The sequence below is a fragment of the Pristis pectinata genome, chromosome 11, assembly GCF_009764475.1.
Source record: "Pristis pectinata isolate sPriPec2 chromosome 11, sPriPec2.1.pri, whole genome shotgun sequence".
NCBI classification, from domain to species: Eukaryota; Metazoa; Chordata; class Chondrichthyes; order Rhinopristiformes; family Pristidae; genus Pristis; species Pristis pectinata.
In genome coordinates this window covers 30,729,691-30,746,299 of record NC_067415.1, presented here as the reverse complement: position 1 = coordinate 30,746,299, position 16,609 = coordinate 30,729,691, and the positions used below count along the sequence as shown (strand labels likewise).

General features: G+C 38.5%; 1 protein-coding gene across 2 annotated transcripts in view; it reads right to left on the bottom strand.

Annotated features, from left to right (window-relative positions):
* Positions 1-16,609, bottom strand: part of LOC127576205 (palmitoyltransferase ZDHHC20-B-like) — a 67,249-nt gene that overhangs the window by 13,845 nt on the left and 36,795 nt on the right. The window contains exons 7-8 of one of the 2 annotated variants that reach the window (XM_052026622.1): positions 14,612-14,732; positions 5,832-5,867 (exon numbers count right to left, since the gene is read on the bottom strand). In XM_052026622.1, coding sequence (XP_051882582.1) covers positions 5,832-5,867; positions 14,612-14,732 — 157 coding nt within the window. The remainder of the gene's footprint in view (positions 1-5,831; positions 5,868-14,611; positions 14,733-16,609) is intronic. The other variant, XM_052026624.1, reaches the window with a different exon arrangement.

Sequence of the window (16,609 nt, the reverse complement as noted above, 5' to 3'; positions counted from 1 at the left end):
TGGCCCAGAAAGCTCACCAGCACCTCTATTTCCACAGGAGGCTAAAGAAATTTGGTTTGTCCTCTTTGACTCTCACCAGCTTTTACAGATGCACCATAGAAAGCATCCTATCTGGATGTATCACGGCTTGGTATGGCAACTGCTCTGCCCAGGACCGCAAGAAACTGCAGAGTTGTGGACACAGCCCAGCGCATCACCGACACCAGCCTCCCCTCCTTGGATTCTGTCTTTACCTCTCGTTGTCTTGGTGAAGCAGCCAGCATAATCAAAGACCCCACCCACCCAGATCATTCTCTCTTCTCTCCTCTTCCATCGGGTAGAAGATACAGGTGCCTGAGAGCACGTACCACCAGACTTAAGGACAGCTTCTACCCCACTGTAATAAGGCTACTGAACGGTTCCCTTATACAATGAGATGAACTATGACCTCACGATCTACCTTGTTGTGATTTTGCACCTTATTGCACTGCACTTTCTCTGTAGCTGTGACACTTTACTCTGAACTGTTACTGTTTTTACCTGTAATACATCAATGTAGTTTGTATTAACTCAATCTAACTACACTGTGTAATGAATTGACCTGTACGATCGGTTTGTAAGACAAGCTTTTCACTGTACCTCGGTACAAGTGACAATAATAAACCAATACCAATTTTAAAAAAATACATCAAATATCACAGCAAGCCTGCCTAGCTTTATTTTAACCTGCCTTCTGTCATTCAAGTGGGAAGTTCTGAATAAGAAAGCATATCTGCAATACTACTTACAGGCGAGGAAGGACAGTAGTGTTTCTTCCAGGTCCAAGGTAGCCAATAAATTTCTTCCACTATCACAATCTGCCTAGTCATCACAATCAGCCTGGTCCCCACAAAGGACCCTTCTGACCACTATCTTTTGCTCTTTCCCACCACCACACCCCCCCCCACACCTCTTCCTCCCCCTCCCCTCAAACTGGTACAGCCCTGACCACTATTTTCCCTCTTCTTTGCTCTCAAATCTGTGACTGGAATTCCCCAATTTGCCCAAATTCCCTGCCAGTGATCCAGATTTGCCAATGATCTACTCTGCTTCTCCCATAACCTTAAACTTTCAGAGACAAGTTTCTCTCCCAGAAGACCTCTAATCTGTGAACCGGGTTGCTTTTGGGTGGTAAATGCACTTAAAGCAGCCCTGCAATTAAATCCTGCAGGGCTTTTGCACAAACTGTGCTAGGCCTATGGAGCTGACAATCCCACTCCACAAAGAACTCCCCTCCAATCTAAAACACAGTTGAAACTGGTGTGCTATTCTCGCATCTATACTTTAAGTACAACATCTATAAAACATCTTTTCCACTACCTCATGCATACAGCTCACACAAATACTTGTATGCTTTGGAGACAGCAACTGCAACTTTTAAAAAAAATCTTCAACATGTGGTAAGAGGAAGTAATCTCTGGAGTCCTGCACATCCACTGAAACTGACCAGTGCGATCAGATATCATGCCTGCACCAATGAAAAGGGAGATGACCTCTTAACCAACCATTATGAGAAATTCTTGTGTAGCTTTAGAGAACTCACAGCAGTAACAGCAGCACAAGTACGAGAGAATGCACCCTCTTTCACAGATATCTTAGTGGAAGAAGTGGACATCTGTAGGGAGGTCATCCACGTTCGGGGCTGAAGGAAGCCTCCAAGTGCAGAAATGAAATACCAGTGAGAGGGACAGCCAAAAAGGTTACTGCTCTCAATGAAGCAGAGGACTCAGTTCCAGGAGCTCAAGAAATTTAATTACCTCATGGGTGATAAAATTAATAAAAACAACAAATTGCAGTTGCCAACACAAGCAATCCCATAGCATTCATATCTATACTTCAGACAAATCAGCTATGACAGGCACATCATACATGACATTGCCACACATTTCCTAACACCCTTTCCTGTATTGCAAGACAGCTTACATTGGCAGATTGCAGCAGCTTACTGGAGGGTAAGCCCTACCATGTCTCAGTCTCACTCATTTGCAGGAGTAGTACTGAATTTTGTGGACTTAGCTGCCAAACAATCAATGTCAGGTGGTGGATCTGGCATGTTGTTCGGTTTTCAAGGCTGTATTAAGGTAAATGGTAATGAGTCTGATCATGATGGCTGATGAATAGTGGTTACAAAGAGAATTGCTGGTTATCAACCATCTGGGGCTCAGAATGTCTTGGACTTCCACACATGTGCAGTCAAACATAGAAGTCTGAGTTGTGCTGAAGATCAGAAGCTAGCAGATTTCACTATCTGCTCTATTGAATCCAGCAGTAGAGCAGCAATAGCTGAAGAAAGGGTCCTGATTCACTTCTCATCTTATTCACCAGATGTGGCATACTCAAGGTGCATGATGGCAACCTCTATCAGATGACTATTAGTATTTTAATGTTTCTTATTATTTTATTATTTATTATTAAAATGCTTTTTATTACATTTTTAAAACACTCTGATTTAAATGTCTCTCTCAGGGATATTTAAAAAGTTCAAGATCTTTTTACATACTTAGTCTTTGGCAGCCAGCCTGCTGTCGATCAGGGTATATAGAGGGGCAAAGCCTCAGGATATTATGTTTGATGCCTAGTTATTCCTTGGAGTCTATTCCATCATGTCAGATGGCTGTCGGGTGCACATTCTCAGCCTGTTCAGCAAGTTAGATGGTGGAATTGCTTCATTAAATAAGGAGTCTGGTTCCTCACTGGGGCATATGCAGCCTCTGACGTGTTTTTCCACCAACAGTAATAAATTGCTTGGTTTTGCTAGTTAGTTGTGATCTCAGGGATGTCGCTGTTGAGAAATGTTTAATAGTAATGCTGTTGAACATCAAGGGAAAAATGGTGAAATCTCTATGATGTTTGCTGCAATTAGGCAAGAACTATTTCTCTGAACTTGTGGAGGGATTTTCTACAGTAAATTGCTTAGCTCTAAGGGCTTTCTGTGTCAGCATTTGCCACCTTCATCCTCTTCCCTCTTCTGCTCCTCTTTCTTTTCCTGTTGCATGGCTCACGACGACTATGCACACATTTTGACATGGTTACATACCACACATCAAAAGGCACAAGAGTACTGCAGGGCAATCTTGAACTTACTGGACACAGAATCTCATCATTATCACTCTCCAACAGGCTGCTATTGATCCAAAGGCTGGAGTTTTAATTCTGCTCTCCAGCACAATTAGGACTGGAATGAAGGGACTGCACTGGAATGATGATGGCCTTTGTCCTCCAAGAGACATTCATTCAATTGGCACAGCAGTACAATTATGATAAGGACAGTGGACTACCTCCAGACGAACATTCAAGATGAACATTTCATGCAATCCTGCTAGATGCATTTTATTGACCATAAGAATTACTTGCTATCTATATGTTTCAGGGTTAAAAACCTATGTAGTTTCAGGTGCTCTGGATTCAGATGAGGCAGATATTGCTCTTAGTTTCAGGAAGCCAGCAATCCTACTAAATTTGTATGCTCAAGAAGCAGCAACATGGGAAACTTTACCTAGAATGGGAAAGTTGTTTTATGGAGAAAGCTTGGACAGCTTTAGGCTCACATCCACTGGATTTCAGAAGACTGAGAGAGGACTTGATTGAAACATGAGGTCCTGAGGGGTGTCAACAGGGTAGACCTAGAGAGGATGTTTCATTTTGTGGGCTACAGTTTAAAAATAATGGACTGCCCACTTAAGATAAATGAGGCAGTTTTTGTTTTGCTGTGAGTTGCGAGTCTTTGGAATTCTGTTTCATGAAGGGAAATGGAAGCAGAGCCTTTGAATATCTTTAGGACACTGGTGGACACACTATAAGCAAGGGGATGAAAGGTTACTGCAAGTTAGGTAGAACGCAAAGTTGAGGTTACAATCTGATCAGCCAAGACCTTACTAAATACTGGTGCAAGTTTGAAGGGGTGAGTGGTCTACTCCTACCTCTAATTTGTATGTTTGTTTTGTAATTACTCTTTGAGAGTAAAAACACCAGTCGTGTCAAACATGCAATGGTGAGCACAAGTTGAAAGATCTGGCATTTGTTAGCTAGCATTGCCAGGAATGATTCAGAACTTCAGGCAGAGCAATCCAGACACAGACCAATCTCAGTTACTACTGCCTTAGGAACCTTAAACCGCTTAAAAAAGAGAGAAAATGCTGGAAACACTCAGCAGGTCAGGCTTGATCTATGGAAAGAGAAAAAGAAATAATGTTTTAGATTTAAGACCCTTCATCAGAAACGCTTCAGCTCCCGAGTGTTTCCTGGATTTTGTTTTTATTTCAGACTTCCAGCATCTACGGGTTTTTTTTATTATTAACTTCTTAATCTTAATAAAATGTTCTTCAGACAGTTGGAAGGAGGAATGAGTCTCCAAGATGGCATGAGGTACAGGTGCTCCCAGCTAGAGTCCTCTTCCCTCTCTCCTGCTCTTGCAGGAGCGCAACTAAAGCACCCAAAATAGGCAAGAATCAAATGCTACCTTGATATCAGCATTTATCCGGACTTTCAAAAGACTTCAAAGTGCAAAGCTCTTCTCCAACAAATCCACAAATAACCAATCATCCCTTTAAATAATACAGTTGGAGACCAAGTTAACAGCTGCTTTCCTGTGCATGATCTGCACTATTAACTTCACATCCATAATTTCCCAAGCGTACAAAGCGGGTGTTACATGTGGATTGCCATCACCAGAGTACACACTACATACTCAGCACAAAAAGTCTCATTGTGTACTGCACATAATGCAATCTACAAAAATGCAATATGACTGATTTTGCGCTATAAATCAATTGCTTTGTGCATTACAAACATACAATACACTATTGAACTTGTGGCTCTCAAGCAATCCAATAATACTTTTTAAAAAATTTGTGTTGGCTTGAATTATCACAGACCCAGTCGCATTGTCTGAACTTCATGTGGAGTCCAGCAGGAAAGCAAACTGATAAAATAGTGCTTGGAATCTGTTAGTAAATCCAGGACTTGTGCTTTTGACAGAGCACGTGTAGAAGACCTAGACTTGCATCTATTTAGGAGTAATGTGTGAACTGAGTGCTAATGTTATTACGGTCGCCCAAGGTTTTCATATCCACCCATTAAAATTCTCCTTATGAACAAGTCACCAGCCATATAACTGTTATGCAACTCAGTGTAAAATGAAAGTATCCTTCAAAAGTACATACTGAAAGGCAGGTTCATCATTCAACAAATACTTAGACATGGCAGGAAGCAAAGTTACTTTTCTTATCTTTTAACTGTAATTTTTTGGGAGTATTTTTGAAAACATTGCACTTTTGAGAATTAAAATTTCACTGATAGCATTACCTTAAAGCAATAATAATTTATAAAGCAGTTTAATTAAGAACACATCAAAATATCAACAAATAAAGTAAAACAAGTCAAGAAGTTGGTGCACTCTCTCATTGCACGGGGTCATCAGCCTTTCCTGGTATACAGTGCAAGTACATCTGATCATGCTCTTCATTGTGTCACTGCTCTGCTACTGAACTCAATAGTTAGTATAGCAAGGGAGCAGGCAGTAAGATGCATTGATATCTGATTTCTTGTACACCCTGGGCTTCTATCTTTCCCTGCACAGGTGCAGAAGTCCAGGACACGCTGAGACATAAACATCACATTGCTGGAAATTCTGAAGGGAACCACAGGCTAATAGTCAGTATGATTCACGTAAAACATGTAAAAACATATATTGAATCATATGAAAAATATATACCTTTTGCAACTGTAATATCAAAGCCAAATGCACTGCACAATTTCAACTTCACCATTTCAATACCAAAGTACACCAAATAAGGAATGCAATGGCATTTTACCTTAGGGCAATTCGCTGATGATTTCCTGCGACAAAGCTATATGCAAATAAAGACACACTTTAATGAAAACTTGATTAATTCATTGATTCTTGAGCCATGCAAATACGCATGGATGGGATGGGATGGGATGGGAAAATCATGAATTTGTTCATGTACAACATTCTATTTGCACATAAACATCTATATGAAAATTGAGCCATCTATTGTGTCACCTGTTTTTGGAAATAGGATTCTTTTGCTCATACACATGCAAGAAAAGTTTTTTTTATTAAACAACCACAGAAACTGTAATTTAACATTTCTGTATGTACATTTTATCTGCAACCGTTAATGAGTCTGTTACAAGCTACAATTTCAGGTAATGTTGCATTCATTCAGCACATTGTCTCTTCAGGACCTCTATCCCGAGAGGGTCACAAAGAGTAAATTAGATGAATGAACAGTTCAAACTTTTAGGTGTTCTATTTTAGGAAAGCACGTTGAAAGAACTCAGCTTTCAATGTTGTGCTGCAAGACCTAAATTTCCACTTGAATCAGAAGAACAATTGTGACCTGAGGAAGCAGAGGACATTTGACAATACATACATCCTCAATAAACACTGGAATATCAGAGTTAAGTATTTGTTGTCAACATTGAACAGAAAATGTTGATTTCATGTGAAAATACTACCAGTTGAGCCTAGCTGCTAATGCCTACTTCTCTAACCCAGGAAACACCACTGAAATTAACACAAAGAACCATTACAGGTTATGCACTTTAATGTGAATTCATGTGGTACTTTAATCAGGGAAGCCCTCTAACATCATCTTTAATTTTAAGAAGCTGCTATTTTCTTATGTTTTGGTTTCCATCATGTCAATTACACAATCCCTGACAAGGTCAAAAGGCAACATGATCCAAAGACACTGCCCATATTTTGTGCTTCCACTCTTTAGGAGTGAGCAGATAATGGCTTAGTTCTCCAAATTTGTCATGCCTCTCACTGAAGTGGCAGCTGACCACCTCTCAGCCGGAAACTGGGCATTCAGAGAGTATAGCCTTGAACTGACATTGTTGTAAACCACAACGGTAGCTATACTTTTTCTTCGCTCGAACTGAGCGATAGTAGGATGATATGGAACTAAATTAAGGTAAATAATACCAACCAGAAACTATCATTTAACAAGAAATTTAAGAACCATAAATTGGTATGCTGCAGAGATTGTTTTACATGATATTTCTGAGAAAAAAATTTTGCCTTTCACTGATGGTAAAGCTTGGACTTTATTAATACAGTGAAATACTTGTAAATTAATACATTTCCTATGCGGTCCTTCCAGGGACTTGAACTCTTTACCAAAGTGTGACGCCCAGAAATGGGTAGCAATTTATAAAAGGTTCAGCAATAACTACATTTAAATTTCTACTCTGTAACTCTATTTATATAACCACGGATCTACAATAAATTTTATTTAAAAAAATACTTATTCAATTCAGAACTTTTGTGAATGTAACCCTTCAAGTCTCTTATTTTCTGCACCACCAGAAATTATACTTCCTCTCATAAGATTTAATGTGCTTTGGAAGGAAAAATTATCTGTCTTGTGCCTTCATATTTTACCACATTCAAAAAGTGAATATTTTCACTAATAAATTAAAATTGACAGGAATATTTAGGGGTGATATATGGATAAAAGCACAGAAGACATTAGCAGAAATGCTGTACCACTACATTGCAATATTTCACTACCAAAAATGAAATAAATATTTAGATATGCCCATTTGTATATCAATTCATTTATGAAATCTGACAATTAATGGTTTTTCTTACAATAAAAGTAAAAAGATTACACTTCCAAGCAGGGAAGGGAGTTAGTTTGGCATACTCAAAATACACTGAATTGCTAAAGATTACTTCATCTATCTAAGCACTGTTTAAAAAGCATAAATCAAACAGGTGACACTCACAATTTTCGCTGCTACACGACTGAGGACTAATATCTGATGCACAACGCTATAGGAACACATGGCAAATAAGCTGAAGTCATGCATTGATGATAATGAGGACTGCAGAATACATGTTATATCCTTTTTGGGAATAATGAAGGAAACATTAGTCAAGATAAATAAGGTACTTTAAAAAAAGTTGGACTGATGTGTTCAGCTGAAGAGCTGTCATATGTCAAAAGCAGTTTTCGCCATTTCCCCAAATGACTTCCAGTTTCTCTTCAGAACAAAGCTAGGAATGCCATGGGTACCATAAAACAAAGCCTCAATTGAGATGTCAACCTATTGAATGCACTGTAATACTGGTTTATGGTTCTGAGAATACCAGCATCCCTCTGGTACCTTACGCAATTGCTCATTGTTCAAGTGGTGACCCAACATTAATTAGTAGGGCTAGTAAATGATACAGCATTACATTAGAGTTCCATTATAACCTTACTTTAAGTCCACACATGTATCTTTCCACCATGAGTCACTGCGATCATTTGCCCAAACACACGGAGCTTATTTTCGTATCCTCATTGTCATTCTCAAGAGCTAATCCAGCACAGAACGTGGATCCCTCTTATCTATATTGCTTGGTACCATATCATACTGAATCATCTGGGGAAATGGGTTCACCTATTTCAGAATAGATTTAGCTAAACATGATCCAATGGAATATAACAGTTGCATGTAAGAAATAGAAAAATTATTTAACCCAGGGTTACTGGGGTAACTGAAAATACTGTTTGACATGCCCATTTTGTAAGCCCACGTTCTTCCAATGAGGACAACATTTTATTTTATAGTTTTTGAAAATAAGATAGTGACCTTGTGAGTGACTGTGATTAGTTGCTGACCTTTTATTTGTATAGGATGAGGTTCTATTTTAGTTTACTGAAAATTTGCCAGTTATTTATTCAAGCCATCCTCCAATTCAGGAGAGCTGATTGACAAGATGGAGAATATTTCATAAAATGACCAAAATATAAAAAAAATCTATTTTCGTGTGGTATTCTAAAATATTTACATATTTGATTTCTTTCTAATTTTGTTTGCTGCCAAGGTAGTTCTGGTAGGATTGTAAAGGAATTTCAACTAAATAGTTTTCTGGAAACAATACACACTTTTTATGAAGATTAAGCAAAATCCTTGCACCAACAGGCATTTTCATAACAACAATTTTAATGAAGAGAATTTCAACATACACCTTCCTGATAGAGTGATCTCTGAAAAATACATTCTTCACTTTTTGTTTTAAAAAAAGGAGTGATTTTGAACAAAATCTGAAACCACAGACTTTGAAAAGGTTAGGTTATGAGTGACAACATGAATGTTCCACCTCATACTGAACATTATAGGAGTATATTGTATGGCATTCTTGATTAAAAACTGGACTTGACTACAATATCCTGACTTTTCTGTTGTTGATTTTGAAAATGTTTATAGATGGCAAGCTACAAGATTAATGTTACTGTGGGAGATTGGCATGGAAGAATTACTGCCAAACAGCATATCTGTGGATTTGGCCTACCCCAGTTGAATTAGTAAATTATTTTTCCAGGATGATTCATACTGTGGAGTCATCAATCCAAACGCAATCTCCTACTCTTCCAATGATAAAAACTTTAAAACAATGACTTCATAAAGATACTTAAGCTGACTTTTTGTGATGTTTTTGAATTACACATAATGGTTCAAGTAATCTTACCTTAAATAGTAAGAAGTATAACAGATTAGTCATTTGCATAACATTAACTGTCACCGACTTTAGATTTGGATCACAAATTACAAGTAATCCTTCCATTCGCTCAATTCCACTTTTCAACATTGTATCATTCCAGGCAATAACCACCAAATTTTATTTCTTCAAATATTTAGTACAAAACTTGATATTAGAGATTGCAAACACATGAGGACATTACATCAGAAACAATTCTGAAATGAAGGAACAGGTAAACAGCAATGGAAAGGTTGACACAAAGCTCACAAAGAGAAATTCACACCAAAAAATAATTGAAGTTATATATCGTACGTAATGGCCATTATAATGTCTACATTTATATACGTTTTTAAACTGAGGTTTCCACTTAATAGTAAATAGACAATGCTAATAACAGTGCAAGGATAATCTCATTTAAAGTATTTGATTTAAAAAACAAGGAATTCACTGGCTGTTATACTGAAAATGAACAATAAATTCTAACAAAACTAAAATATTCAGTTGAGATGGCAACACCTCCCAACTCATACACAAGAGAAAAGGTATAGAGAATGATTTCTGAAATCAATTAATTTGTCATGCTTCAGAGAATGAGATGTGGAGAATACCCTTAAGATACGCTATGTTTTTGACAACAGTGAAACTACTCAGGAGATAAATTAACATACAGTTCTTAAATCCATTTTTAAATGAAGTATTAAAACTCCAACATTTGTGACTACATGCTATAACATAGTGATTTTAATTTGTACCATAAACAACTTTTAGGGTCAACTGCTGAAACAAAAACATTTCACAGAGAAATGCTGCCCAAAGAACAAAGCAAAAGCCTTAAACTTAAAATAAGTAAGACTTTCAGTAAAAAAAAAGGTAGATTCATCATGATTAATTTGCTAACTCTGCTATCTTCATATCTTAATATGGACATAATTAAAACTGATTTACAAATCAGCTCTCATCTCAAGGGCTTGGATGGGGTGGAATTTGTTAAGTGTATCCAGGAAAGTTTTCTCGTACAGATAGCAACACTCTACCTCCTATTGGGAAATGAGGCAGGGCAAGTGACTGAAATGTCAATGGGGGAACATTCTGGGACCAGTGACCATAGTTCAGTGCTGGGTCCACTGTTGTTTTTCATCTATATTAATGATTTGGACGAGAATGTAGTCGGTATGGTTAATAAATTTTTGTGGACAGTGAAGGTTATCTCAGATTACAACAGAATCTTGATCAGGTGGTAAAGTGGGCCAAGGAATAGCACATGGAATTTAACTTGGACAATTGCGAAGTGTTACATTTTGGGAAGCAAAACCTGGGCAGGACCTACACTGTAAATGGCAGGGCCCTGGAGAGTGTTGTAGAACAGAAAGACCGAGGGGTGCAAGTGCATAGCTCTCTGAAAGTGGTGACACAGGTAGACAAAATGGTGAAGAAGGTGTTTGGCATAATTGCCTTCATCATTCAGGGCACTGAGTACAAGAGTTGGGATGTCATATTACAGCAGCACAAGATGCTGGTGAGACCGCACTTGAGTATTGTGTGCAGTTATGTTTGCCTATCTATAGGAAGAATGTCATTAAACTGGAAAGGGCGCAGAAAAGATTCACAAGGATGTTACTGAGACTGGAAGACTTGAGTTATGAGGAAAGACTGGATAGGTCTGACCTTTATCCCCTGGAACGTAGGAGGCTGAGGGGTAACCTTGTACAAAATCATAATAATGTGAATGGTCACAGACTTTTTCCCAGGGAAGGAGAGTCTTAAAAATAGAGAGAGCATAGGAAAACATTTAAAGGGGAACTGAGGGCAACTTTTTCCCACACGAAGGGTGGATGTATATAGAACGAGCTGCCAGAGGAGGTGGTAGAAATGGGTACAATTACAATGATTAAAAGACATTTAGACAGATAAATAGATAAGACAGCTTCAGAGGGATATGGGTCAAACATAGGCAAATGGGACTAGCTCAGGTAGGCACCTTTGTTGGCATGGATGAGTTGGGCCAAAGCAGCTGTTTCTGTGCTGCATAACTCTTTGACTCTATTTTCCTGTACCTTCTAAATAGTGAAGATACTCATTTGAAATCTTTGAGTTTTATATTGAAAGTAGGAAATAATCCTGCTTTTAAGCTCACTGCAGAGTCTAAAACCTTTTGTTTGCATTTGGTGCTACAGCTGAAGACAAAGGTGGTGTCATTCACTTTCAATACATGGAATGCAAATATTTTGCAATACCGTTTCCACAGTTTCAAGGGAGTAAAATTAGAAGTTATGATAAGGATTACATAAAGCCTCAGAACTATTTCCTTTCAAATAGGTGGGTGAGTGCACAAAAGGCCAAAGGAATCAGGAGAAATGACAAATAGAAAACTGCACTAAACACATTGGAATTTCCTTCCTCTTTGGTTTTACATGAAGCAAGTCTATAGTTTCAATTCACTCCCTACTGTGCACCAAACCACCTGCAATTTATCTGAAATTGCCAATCTTACTGATAAACCAAAAAGGAAATATCATACTAGCATAGCACCAGTGCTCTCTGGTTTGGATCCAGGAACACAGTTGGAACATGTATAAATCCATTCTAAACCAGAGCTTGAAGTGCTTGAAGCTAGCACTGTGTACAAAATATGGAAAAATATTTCAATCAGCACCATCTTGATGATTACTAAAATTTAACCAAAGACATTTTAGATTAATACGAGTATTACCTTGCATATCAAATGTAATTTCACAGATTTCATATAGAGTCTGCAGTATATTTCAAATAGGGAGTGATTTTGCATAAATCCATATCTCGATTCTCTTAATATTCAAAAATCTTTCAAACTCAGCATTGAACATACTGGAGAGACAGAGACTTCACAGCTCTCCTGGATAAAAAATTCCAAAGATTGACGACCCTTTGGGTGAAGACATTTCTTACCATCAGTCCTGAATGGCCAATTCCTTATTTTGATATTGTGATGCCTGGTTCTAAACACCTCAGCCGGGAGAAATACCCTCGCTGCATCTTGCGTGTCATGCCCCATGACCATTTTACTACCATTATCTCCTGCTTTCTGAACTCAAGACAATACAAGCCTAGTTTGCTTAATCACCTCTTGTAAAACAAAGCCCCCATCCTAAGAATCAATCTGGCCAACCTTCTTGCACACCTACCATCACAAGTACATAATTCCTTAGATAGGAAGACCAGACACTTATGGTGTGTTCTCACTGGGCTTTGAATAATTGCAATAAGATGCCTTTACTTTTGCACTCTCATCCTCTTGTAGTAAAAAGCCAACATATTGTTTACCTATATGGGATGCTAACTTCAGTCATTCTGGAAAGAGGATACCAAATCCCTTTAAGCACCAAACTTTTTTGATCTCTTACCATTTTTAAGAAAATATCACTTTACTTCTTTTGCCAAAGTGGATGACATTGCTTTTATCCACCTTCTGCTACCCAGATTTATAATCAGAAAACTTGGATGTATTGCACTTAACCCTTTCATCCAAATCATTATATAGATTGTGACCAGCTTGGGCCCCATTTATTCCTTAGCTTTCTGTCCACGAACTAGTCCTCAATCCATGACAATATATTGTTAACCCTTTATGCTCTAATTTTGTTTCAAAATTATTTCAAAACTGTGAAATTGTGGAAGATAACAATCAGAGTATCTACCATCTCTATGGCCAGCTCTTTTAGAATCTTGGGATGCAAGTCATCAGATCCCAAGGATTTACTGACTTTCATTAATTTCTCCATTTAAAAAATGTAATGCTAATTTCCTGCAGCTTTTCATTCAATCCATAGATATTTGGGGGAGTCTCTTCTGCCTGCTTCTGTATTGACAGGCACAAACCATTTAATTTCTCTTCAAGTTACTAATTTCCAGGTGTAATTTCACCTATCCTGGGTCCTTCATAGATTTACAAACTTGAACACAGGATGAACCTTCTAGTAATTTAACAAAATTGAATGCTGCTGGAGAGGACTGGGATTTGGTTTGTAAGGTGGATTCTGCTCCAGGGATGATAGGGGTGGGTATAACATTAAAATTATTATAACTGTCAGTGATATAGAACACAGAACACTACAGCACAGTACAGGCCCTTCGGCTCACAATGTTGTGCTGACATTTTAGCCTGCTCTAACCCTTCCTTCCCACATAGCCCCCTAGTTTTCTATCATCCCTGTGCCTAAGAGTCTCTTAAATGTGCCTAATGTATCTGCCCCCACAACCTCTGCCGGCAGTGCATTCCACACACCCACCACTCTCTGTGTAAAAAAACTTACCCCTGACATCCCCCTTATACCTTCCTCCAATCACCTTAAAATTATGTCCCCTCGTGTTAGCCATTGTCGCACTGGGAAAAAGTCTCTATCACCTCGTGGCTCTTACTCAATACCCCGACTAATAAAGGCCAACACTCCACATTTGCCTTCTTAACAACCCTATCGACCTGCATGGCAACTTTGACGGATCTATGGACGTGGATCCCAAGATCCCTCTGTTCCTCCACACTGCTAAGAGTCCTGCCATTAACCTTGTATTCTGCCTTTGAATTTGATCTCCTGAAGTGTATCACTTCACACTTATCTGGGTTGAACTCCATCTGCCACTTCTCAACCCAGCTCTGCATTCTATCAATATCCTGTTGTAATCTACAGCAACCTTCTACACTATCCACACCACCACCAACCTTTGTATCATCAGCAAACTTACTAACCCACCCTTCCACATCCTCATCCATTTATAAAAATCACAAAGAGCAGGGGTCCCAGAACAGATCCCTGCGGAACACCACTGGTCACCGACCTCCAGGCAGAATACGTTCCATCTACCACCACCCTCTGTCTTCTGTGATATAATTTGGGACTTCTGTTTTTTTTAAATCAATTCTTAATCTTCTGGGAGGGTGGCTTTCTGATGTTGTGGATCACTGACATCAGAATCTACACAGCTTTTCATCAAGACTTCAATGAATCTTTAGTTTTTTTTAAGATGGGGGAAAAACTTCAAAATGAAATTTTCACAAATTCATCTTCAATGGAACATGTAATAGAAAAGATGCAATGATAAAATTGAACTTACTGTCCAAAACTTGATGAAATATTGTAGTACTGTTGCTGCAATGAATAAACAATATAACAGAGAATATGCTAAAAAAAGCATAAAATATTTGTAGTTTGAAAATCCCACGCAATTATTCACCCTGAGAGGAAACAAAAATAAGCATTATTAGGTGATACATATCTACATGTCAACTCATTGCAAAATGTCACATTATCCATTGCCATATACAAATTAGTAACAACATGATGTCATTATTTTTAAAAAATCTTTGAACACACAGAATTGGAAAATATACAGTGGCATGCAAAAGTTTGGGCACCCCTGGTCAAAATTTCTGTTACTGTGAATAGCTAAGTGAATAAAAGATGACCTGATTTCCAAAAGGCATAAAGTTAAAGATGACACATTTCTTTAATATTTTAAGCAAGATTACTTTTTTAATTTCCATCTTTTACAGTTTCAAAATAACAAAAAAGGAAAGGGGCCCAAAACAAAAGTTTGGGCACCCTGCATGGTCAGTACTTAGTAACACCCCCTTTGGCAAGTATCACAGCTTGGAAATGCTTTCTGTAGCCAGTTAAGAGTCTTTCAATTCTTGTTTGGGGGATTTTCGCCCATTCTTCCTTGCAAAAGGCTTCTTGTTCTGTGAGATTCTTGGGCTATCTTGCATACACTGCTCTCTGAGGTCTATCCACAGATTTTTGATGATGTTTAGGTCGGGGGACTGTGAGAGCCATGGCAAAAACTTCAACTTGTGCCTCTTGAGGTAGTCCATTGTGGATTTTGAGGTGTGTTTAGGATCGTTATTCCAGTTGTAGAAGCCATCCTCTTTTCATCTTCAGCTTTTTTACAGATGGTGTGATGTTTGCTTCCAGAATTTGCTGTTATTTAATTGAATTCATTCTTCCCTCTACCACTGAAATGTTCCCCATGCCACTGGCTATAACACAAGCCCAAAGCAAGATCGATCCACCCCCAATCTCACCCAGTTGGAGAGGTGTTCTTTTCATGAAATTCTGCACCCTTTTTTCTCCAAACATACCTTTGCTCATTGCAGCCAAAAAGTTCTATTTTAACTTCATCAGTCCACAGGACTTGTTTCCAAAATGCATCAGGCTTGTTTAGATGGTCCTTTGCAAACTTCTGATGCTGAATTTTGTGGTGAGGACGCAGGAAAGTTTGGAGAAAAAAGGGTGCAGAATTTCATGAAAAGAACACCTCTCCAACTGTTAAGCATGGTGGTGGCTCGATCATACTTTGGGCTTGTGTTGCAGCCAGCGACACGGGGAAAATTTCACTGGTAGAGGGAAGAATGAATTCAATTAAATAACAGCAAATTCTGGAAGCAAACATCACACAGTCTATAAAAAAGCTGAAGGTGAAAAGACGATGGCTTCTACAATACGATAACGATCCTAAACACACCTCAAAATCCACAATGGACTACCCCAAAAGGCACAAGCTGAAGGTTTTGCCATGTCCCTCACAGTCCCCTGACCTAAACATCATCGAAAATCTGTGGATAGACCTCAAAAGAGCAGTGCATGCAAGACGGCCCAAGAATCTCACAGAACTAGAAGCCTTTTGCAAGGAAGAATGGGCGAAAATCCCCCAAACAAGAATTGAAAGACTCTTAGCTGGCTACAGAAAGCGTTTACAAGCTGTGATACTTGCCAAAGTTGGTGTTACTAAGTACTGACCATGCAGGGTGCCCACACTTTTGCTTCGGGCCCTTTTCCTTTAGCTGGCTACAGAAAGCGTTTACAAGCTGTGATACTTGCCAAAGTTGGTGTTACTAAGTACTGACCATGCAGGGTGCCCAAACTTTTGCTTCGGGCCCTTTTCCTTTTTTGTTATTTTGAAACTGTAAAAGATGGAAATAAAAAAGTAATCTTGCTTAAAATATTAAAGAAATGTGTCATCTTTAACCTTATGCCTTTTGGAAATCAGGTCATCTTTTACTCGCTTAGCTATTCACAGTAACACATATTTTGACCAGGGGTGCCCAAACTTTTG